The 9,217-nt window shown below is 34.4% G+C and overlaps 1 protein-coding gene across 1 annotated transcript in view; it reads right to left on the bottom strand.

Moving 5' to 3' along the window:
* Positions 1-372: 372 nt before the first annotated feature.
* LOC116018998 (translation factor GUF1 homolog, chloroplastic) overlaps positions 373-9,217 on the bottom strand; it is a 10,790-nt gene continuing 1,945 nt past the window's right edge. Inside the window, exons 3-22 of the mRNA XM_031259059.1 lie at positions 8,845-8,931; positions 8,350-8,406; positions 8,095-8,160; positions 6,939-7,001; positions 6,400-6,444; positions 6,075-6,175; positions 5,720-5,816; positions 5,389-5,460; positions 5,145-5,299; positions 4,978-5,035; positions 4,543-4,623; positions 4,363-4,449; positions 3,665-3,736; positions 3,444-3,578; positions 3,163-3,236; positions 2,640-2,727; positions 1,934-2,011; positions 1,344-1,419; positions 975-1,015; positions 373-732 (exon numbers count right to left, since the gene is read on the bottom strand). Of these exons, the coding sequence (XP_031114919.1) occupies positions 637-732; positions 975-1,015; positions 1,344-1,419; positions 1,934-2,011; positions 2,640-2,727; positions 3,163-3,236; positions 3,444-3,578; positions 3,665-3,736; positions 4,363-4,449; positions 4,543-4,623; positions 4,978-5,035; positions 5,145-5,299; positions 5,389-5,460; positions 5,720-5,816; positions 6,075-6,175; positions 6,400-6,444; positions 6,939-7,001; positions 8,095-8,160; positions 8,350-8,406; positions 8,845-8,931 (1,629 nt within the window). The 3' untranslated portion in view covers positions 373-636. The remainder of the gene's footprint in view (positions 733-974; positions 1,016-1,343; positions 1,420-1,933; positions 2,012-2,639; positions 2,728-3,162; positions 3,237-3,443; positions 3,579-3,664; positions 3,737-4,362; positions 4,450-4,542; positions 4,624-4,977; positions 5,036-5,144; positions 5,300-5,388; positions 5,461-5,719; positions 5,817-6,074; positions 6,176-6,399; positions 6,445-6,938; positions 7,002-8,094; positions 8,161-8,349; positions 8,407-8,844; positions 8,932-9,217) is intronic.

Raw genomic sequence — 9,217 nt, 5'->3', positions numbered from 1 at the left:
TAGGTTTACTATTTGAGCATCTTTTATGTGTATATATATTGTGTAATCTTCTTTCAGTAAAAGACATGAAGTAAGATAGTTAATATATTTTCAGCCATTTCTCTCTTCTTGATTCTTCATCTTGCTTCCTCCTAACTGGCGGGTGGTGTTATTCTCCACCCGCCAGGCCTATGATTCTTACAAACTCAACAACCAGCAAAAACCTCGTCTTGTAACCGTAACCAACAGAGGATCACAAGGAGGGTGTTTTGATGCCTTTTTGTTTTCAACGTAATACTGTTACTCTCTTGTATTTTAGCATTTTATGGTGAGATAAGAAACATAATGATGTAATTATACAGTAGTGTAAGGTGTTGGGAAAGATAATGAAGGTTGTACCCCAGACATGGACGGTTTCTTGCTTCAATTTCAGATTAGGATGAAAAACATTTCAGTTACAAAAATGCTGTTGTTATTTACATCAAAATTCCAATCCATGAAGCTTGCCATATGATGTACATGAATCTTTGCTTGATCACCAAGATATCTGATGCCTTTTACAATTTGGTTGTGTCGAAAAAATATGAAGAAAAAAAAAAAAGAAACTGCAAGAAGATGGGCATTGATTCTACATCTCCCTCTGCTGCATTGATGCAATCATAGGACCTCTTTCTCAAGTTTGAGAACTGCCATAAATGCTTCCTGAGGTACATCAACTTTACCAATTGACTTCATTCTTTTCTTCCCCTCGGCCTGATAGTGATAGTGATAGCAATGTCAAGCATGATTCAGAGATTATAAAATAAAGAATGAAACCCTCATTGTGAGATTGGATAGGATCATACTCCATAGGTCTATAAGTAATGTGTGCAGTAAAATTTCAAAATTTTAAAGCTTTGAAATATGAATGTATGTCAAATTTTAGCTTGGAATGATGTTTTCCATGTTATTTTACTTTGAAGACAACATGATATCACTATTCAAAAAGAAATTACCTGTTTCTTAAGCAACTTCTTTTTTCTTGAAATGTCACCACCTAGAAAAACAAATAAACCATAAGCATTTAGAATCGTAGAAATGAGTGTAAAGCATCTGAGTATTGTTGAATTACAACGTAAAATTACCGATAGATTATTCATACATACTATGTAGCAAGTTCCTGATAAAACTAAGGATAATAAATATTGAAGAAAGAGAATTCTAAAAGATGTCAAATATCTCATGCAAAATTGGAAATCACACAAGAATGCTATTAACTAATTTTAGTCATATAATGCCAAAGAAACTCATTTCTTTTGAGGAAAATTGATCTTTATGAAGCATCTTTCAAATGCTCCAAGGAATGTTGCTATAAACTATTTTACCATAGCACTTGGCAAGAACATCCTTCCTGATAGCAGACAAAGCCTCACTGGCAATGACTTTGGAGCCTATGCATGCCTGCCATGAAATACCGAACATGAGATGAACTCTACTAGATCGTAAGCAAAAAGATTACAACATGGACAAGATTTTTAATGCACAAAATAAAACCTTTCCACATAGTGTAGCATTTCAGTAGGAACCATGACTCAGGTACCATTAGCATGAATGGCACACTAAACTTTTAGAAAGTTCTGACTCATTCTAGAGGATCCCTACATAAAGTTTCCAAGAAAATGAAGGTGCTGATAAAAGTAGATAGCTTCAAATATATGATAGCACAGGCTCAGTGTCTTTATTTGGCAAGCTGGGAATCTTAGCCTTAATGGCTTAATTGCTACATTTATTGACTAGATTAAATTGAGAACCTAAGATTTACCTTGACAGTTTATAAGTGGGTTGAGATGAGGACCTTATATCACCCAATTACCATGTCTTTCTGCTGGTCGGGAGTAAGTTTCTTGGATCTTTTATCCTAATTTAGTAGTAACATTTTCACAAGCAAATGAAAAAGGTACAGTGCGGTTTTTACCTGGATTGGAACTTTAAACATTTGTCTAGGTATTAGTTCTTTCAGCTTTTGAGTCAAGGCCCTTCCCACTCCATATGCCTGAAATGTAGAAGGAATATATTTGCAGCAATCAATAGGTAACCATTAAGCTAAAGTCTCAGAAAAATTCAGAAATCAAAGTTTTCATACAAGACATGTGAAAAGGTTTAGTTTAATTATTAGTTAAACATCCCTAGTATTTTCATTCACGAATTCCTACCCTAAGCTTAATCCCTAATCAAGTACAGCTGGACACAATCAGAGATGGCAATAGAATAGAAAAAGGACAAGAAAGGCAGCTTCTATCATCATTTCTTATTTTACTCTCAATTTCTCATCCTCAGTCCAAATTATGAACCTCTGATTTCATCTACTTTTCATCTGGAAAATCAGAAGCACCAAGTTTTGATGCATCAAAAACATAATTTATATCTCCAAAGTAAAACCTAACTGAACAAAGTCGGTCCCCAACCAACATACAATGATAGATGAATTATTGAATTGAAATTGAGGTCAGGGAATTGTCTTCATCTAGCTAAAATTAAAATGTTAAGCTCAGAAAAAACATTGGAAATGCTTGATGCATCAGAGTTGCATGATAAGTTATATTCCTTCAGCAAGAGAGAGAGAGAGAGAGAGAGAGAAACTTCCACCACGAAAGAAAGGCAAATGGATGTAAATTTTGTACCTTGTCCTTATGCACAATAGTTGACAAAGGTTCCACAGGGTCACCATTAATAAGAATATCAAGCTTTATCAAATCACTTTCTTTGTATCTGGCAAATATATCAGCAAATATCAAATTAGCTGTTTATCAAATCACTTTCTTTGTATCTGACAAATTTTGATGCTTTTGAAACACAAAATGTGTCAAAGATTCCCTACACTATAATTTAGAGAGAAGGCAATAAGGAAAAAAAAAGAAAAGAAAAGAAAGAGAGAATGAAGGCTGAGTTGGTATCAAAAGCACTCTTCACACTGACTAAAGGGTTTAGCCATAGAAACAATCTTAGAAAACGGAGGTAAGATTGGGTAATGTTTTTTCCCCAATACTGTGCAAATCATAGGCATTTATCTTTTATGTAGTTATAGTCATAAAGACGTCAGTTGTACTCCATACTTTATTAAAGCCAATATCTTACAAAGAATAACCTTACTTTGCAACAGAAAAAAGCATCAAGAGAATAAATCATAATAACAGATGAACTCACCCAATAAAATTGTACTCCATGCTAGCATAACCTTTGCTTCTTGATTTCAGTTGATCAAAGAAATCACCAACCATCTATAAAAGAAATTGATACACTATAGGTCCTTAGCTGATAGCTGTATGTACTGAAGAAAAAAGCAGTTTGAAGTCGGATTTGGTTTTTTTCTTTTCTTTTTTCTTTGGTGTGTGTGTGTGTGAGGGTGGGGGGGGGTGGGGGGGGGGGGGTGGTTACCACTGAAAACTTTAGAAAACACAACAGGCTGACTAACCCCATTGGAATACCTCAGCAAGTGGCAATTCATATATAATTGCAGCTCTGTTTTCAGCAATAAATTTCATTTCTTTGAACTCTCCTCTTCTGTCTTGAGCAAGCTCCATTAGTGCACCAATGTATTCTTTTGGAGTGAGCATCTCAATCTATAGTGGAGTAAATGACTAAGGCATTTTGGTTAAGTCACAAGAGAGATTGCATGATTACAAATTTTACAAACTGAATGAGCAACCTTGACATATGGTTCCTCAATTGACTTTCTTTTTCCAGGTTCTGGGAGCAAAGATGGATTTGAACACTCAACCTAAGATAAGATATGATAAGATTGCATGTTAAATAAGACACGGCATAGAAATGAAGTACTTAATGACATTTTGAGAAGTGTAACAAAAAGTCTATGCAGATCCAGAAGTTGCAAAACAAACAACAGGATACGAAGAAGCAAACTCCCCACCATGACACTCAACTCAAGGTAATTGGTGCCAAAGAGTCAAAGACCTTATATAGTTCGGTGGTATAGTTTTGTGACTCTAGGGAAGTCTCAAATTAATCTCCATTTCCCTCAGCATGTGGCCAAAAAATGTAGTATTGAAACTCAAAGCAATTAGAAGTCCAGTAATCAGCATTACAATAAGTGTAAGGCACCTGTACAAACTGGCAAGAACTTCCACAATGGGCGAAAATTAATCTCATGTCCTTTCTTGAAGAACTTATCATATTTTTGTTTAATTTTTATCAAGCCTAATAATTTTGTTTTAGGAGACTGTTTAAGTGATTGGGAGATTCACATATTCATTCTGAAAATTCATATCTAGAGCTAGTGCTGTACTGCTGAAAAACTTTCTTTACTTTATCTACTGCTATTCTATAATAGTCAGGAGGATGCAAAATAACTCAAACTAAAAAGCTTTCAGGATAAGCAGATATTACAGTATCACCAGTTATACAGTTGACTTGGTAAACAACACTTGGTGCAGTAGTTATTAGTGACAAGTTGTACTCACGCTCAAGCCTTTCCTGTGACAAAGTATATCATAGACAGTGTTACAAAATAAGATATTAGGTAAAACACAATATCATCAACAACATTATAGATGGCAGCGCTCTGACCTGAACAATTTCCATGTGAAGAAGACCCAAAAATCCACATCTAAAGCCAAAACCCATGGCACTAGAGGTTTCAGGCTCAAACTGTTACACAGGGTATAGATGAAGAAATCCTTATCAGTAATGTATTTAAAAGAAAATGTAGACTATTGTCTGCAACATTTATTAAAATAAACTCTTGTATGAACACAGAGTGGTATTTTGGAGGCCCTCATCTGTCAATCAATTTCCAAAGTATTGGAATGTTTGGGAAAAAAAAAAAAGCACACCTATGGTCCACATCTCTTTCAAACAACTGATTGGAACATTGGTTAAACATGTGAGTATATGATGCAGCAGCTGCTGAAAACATTGAAGTAAACTAGACACAGGTTTTGAAACAGTTTCTTAAAAGGGGCATCACATCATACAAAATAATAATGTCAGCTCTATATTTACCTTCAATGCAGCATCATTGAGCTGCAATTTCTCTAATGCATCACGCAGTTCAGCAAACCTGTAGTAGTATAAGATTACGAAAAGCAATAATAGTGCCAACCCAACATCATTACTTAATTTGGATCATTTAACTGTATTAAAGAAAGAAGAGCAAGAGAAGAAAATACTGGTCTGCATCAACAGGAAACAAGCCACAGAACACCATTGGCGTAGCCTCCTTGTATCCAGGCAGAGATTGTTCTGCACTTCTACCGTAGTGTGTAATGGTGTCACCCACCCTTGCATCTGCCACAGATCTTATTGAAGCAGAGACGTAACCCACCTGGATTTTAGCTATTTAAGTACATTACTAGTCACATGGGGAAGAAAAGTCAACACAACACCTACAACAAAATTTTGAGGCAATCCTACCTCTCCAGCATAAAGCTCATTTACTTGCATCTGATTGGGAGATAAAACTCCTATTTCATCAACAGTATAATCCTGCATTTTACAGATACGCACAGAAGAATCAGCACCAAGAATTTCAAGAATAAATTTGCTAGAAATTAGAAAATGATAAAATAGAAAACAAAATTTTCAAATAGTCTATCATCACTAATCGCTTGAGGTAACTAGTTTGATGTCATCATTTGAGCTCAAGTATATAAAAGTTGCAACTACATTAATACATGAGGATATTATTTCCTGTGAATATACTAATTTACAATCAAGATAATATATGAAGCCCGATGCACTCTACCTTCCCACTGGCCATGAAGAGTATTCTGTCACCTTTTTTAATTGTCCCATCAATGACTCGGAAATATACAATAACACCTCGGTATGGATCATAATAACTACAGAAAGACATGGACAATAAAATTAGTGGAAATTTATAGTAAGTCCAAGGTACAAAATCAGCCAGTTAAGGCATGAAAAAAGACAAACAACAAGGTGTCAAGAGAAATAAGAGTATTCTCATCAATCTTTAATTTTCATGCTTTAAAAAAATAAAGCAACATTGATTCTTGCTAAATGAAAATGTTGTAAACCAAATACGCAAGTTACCAAACAAATGAATTTCTGTACTTTTATGTGGTACCAAAATCAGATACCTATCAAAAATAAGTGCCCTCAAAGGCCTTCCAGCAGTATTCTGAGGTGGTGGAATCTTTTGAACAATTGCATTTAGTATTTCAGTAATACCAATTCCTTCCTAGAGAAAGGAATACCATGTCAAAAATGGGCTCAATCATATAAATGGAGCATGCACTACATCTTCTTTTTTTTTTTAAATAGAGAGAGAACAAGAGAAGTGCAATAGTTTTCGTGTAGCATTATCTCATATGATCAGTCTCATCCCTCTTTCTATGAAATTGAATGTGACAAGTTTTCCCTTGATAGATCAAAATAATGGCAAAACAATAAAATAGAGCTAACCTTTGCTGAGCAGAGGATTGCATCGCTACAGTCCAACCCAACAATCTAGGAATGAAGATAAGCTAAGCTGGTTAAAACTGTCAAATTCTAGTGGCGTTAATGTTCCAATAACTTGTTTGCTTAGTCATAACTAATATCCTTAAAGCAAGAAAGAAATGCCACACATGAGCAGAGCATATATAACAGTAATGTCAGCCATAATCAATTTCAACAACAGGAATTATACCAGTATCATAATATAACAGAAAGGTTGCAAAGATCATTCAAAGAAAGAAAGAACAACAATAAAAAATAATATGAAGTCCAATTGCAAGATCCATAACCAAAACAGTAGCAATAATGATAACAATAATAATAAAATAATGGAACTCTAACTGAAATCCCCAATATAGAGCATAATATCAAGGCTGCAGATATTCAGAGGAATTATGCTAATGTGAATCCTGATTATAATTGTGTTCATTTGATACGCATGTAGGATCCTACTATCAAATAAATGAAACAATAGTATTCTATTCTCCTTATCTTTACACACCAACCTCTTCTATTTCTTGAGAAACACGGCTTGGTTCAGCACCTGGAAGATCAATCTTGTTCAAAACCTGCAGAATGCATCACTCAATTCAAATTAACAAAAATGAAGAATGGCACACTGAACAGACAATATATATTATGAAACTGGAAGTATAAAGAAAGTGAGCAGGACACAATGAGCAGTGCACATAAAAAATGAATAGCACCATCCACAACAATTGTCTAGAAAAATTTCCTTGTTTCCACCACATTTCAACATGCTCTCTAACATGATGCCAACAATACTCCAACGTGTTTTTGAGTTAAAATATGAGTTTTTGGAAAATTAGGGATTGACTCAATTGTATTGTTTTGGTCCATTCCAAGATTTGTCTACTTTGGTTACATGCAGAATTGGTCTAACTCATTTAGAAGATCAAGTGATTGGGTTATTTAATTATTCCCCAATGCCATCCTAAAAGGTATAAACTAATCCCTAAAGTTGATCTATTTTTTATTTGGATAGAAGAAATAAAGGTGACTATCATATATGATCACAAATTAATATTAAAGATCTTGTATTTGCTGTAATGTGATATCTTATTCTCGTAAATTGCAATATTACTACTTTCTTGTCACTTTGTATTTCTGATATGTCCATATCTGTCTCTTATTAGTGATTAGCTTCTCTGTATATAAAGGGGTAATTTTCCAGTCCAGATTATATTCCCCTTAAAAGAAATAGGCCATATTTTTATATTAATAAATACTGCTCAGAACCCCACTCCATCAGCACAGTTTTGTGTTACAAATTTTGAAAATTTTCAGAATCTCATTGTGCAGTTGGTAAGTTGGTTAAATTGTGCAGTTGAATTATAAATCATGAATCTAAGAATAATTATTAAGTACTTTTCTTGATATGCTACAAAAATGTAATTGCCTTCTGACATTTTATTTCACTCTGACACCAAGCCTATACTTCTATATACAGCTGTTAAATAACCTACAAAAAGGCACTTAAAAATCTGGTGAACTTGACCAACTGTGGTGGACTTTTCCCAGAACATGACAAAATTTTAGAGCCATACAGTAGTAAGGTGAAGCATCTCAAATAATTATTTGCTTAGAAGTGTATTCAGTCAAATTAATCCAATAACAAACCATGGAGTTCTGCCAACATACCGGTATAATCTCAAGATTGTTTTCCAACGCCAAATAAACATTAGCCAGAGTCTGAGCTTCCACACCCTACACAGTATAATCCAACTTCAAAATCAATTGCTGCAAGAAACACATATGGGAATGATAACTAGAGTGAAATAACTGTGGCACTTAATAGCAACAATAAGCATCATAGTTCACGAAGTGAGCAACACCTCTCCAGATGATAAATTATCAATTAAGAAGATACCAAGCATAAAGAGGAAAAGATTATACCTGAGAAGCATCTACAACAAGAAGTGCACCTTCACAGGCTGCAAGGGAGCGAGAAACCTGAAATTATTGTCAAATTCATATAAAATAAAAGGAAAAATATACACATTTTGAACTTTAAAACAGGCATTAAAATTTATAAAGATTTCTACATGAAAACAAAACCACACAAACTTGTGCAGACAGCCAGACAATGAGCGTTGAATCAATATTTTGTGTCTGCCAATAATGCCATTTATATTACCAAAGGGAAAGGGTTAATGGTTATTATGGGAGATGTAGAGCAGAGTGCAGGATCTATGTAATAAAAAATAAAAAATAAAAAATAGAAAATAAAATAAAAAAGGCACCTGGCTACCCTCTTTTGATTGCCCAAAGTTCCTATCACTCACCATTATTAAGGGGATAAATCATCAACAAAACTTCAATGTAACATTGAAACTTGAAGATAAATACCATGGCAAGTCACTAACTAGCAAGGCACAGTCAGCCACATACCTCATATGAGAAATCTACATGACCTGGAGTGTCAATAAGATTCAGGCAATATGGCTCCCCATTATACATGTAACGCATCCGAGAAGCCTGCAACAAGAGTTAAAAATTAATTTATCTCCTATGTTTGAGAATGATTCTAGGAATAGTAATGGAAGTATCTTTCACATGGTGCAAAGCCATGATCATATGCATGACATTTTGTAGTCCATACAAAAGCTCAACTCTAAGTTAAAAGTTATTCTTTAGAGTTTCTAAAGGCTTGTGTGTGTGTGTGTATCCAAAGTACTCGTAAGCCAAAGGAGAATAGCAACACCATGGCTTGTCTCTTCCAAACCCCCAGACAAAAACAAAAAAAAAAAAAAAAAAAAAAAAA

This window comes from Ipomoea triloba, chromosome 5 (assembly GCF_003576645.1).
Source record: "Ipomoea triloba cultivar NCNSP0323 chromosome 5, ASM357664v1".
Taxonomy (NCBI): domain Eukaryota; kingdom Viridiplantae; phylum Streptophyta; class Magnoliopsida; order Solanales; family Convolvulaceae; genus Ipomoea; species Ipomoea triloba.
Note: the sequence above shows the minus strand (reverse complement) of the source record. Positions and strands in the feature narration are given on the sequence as shown.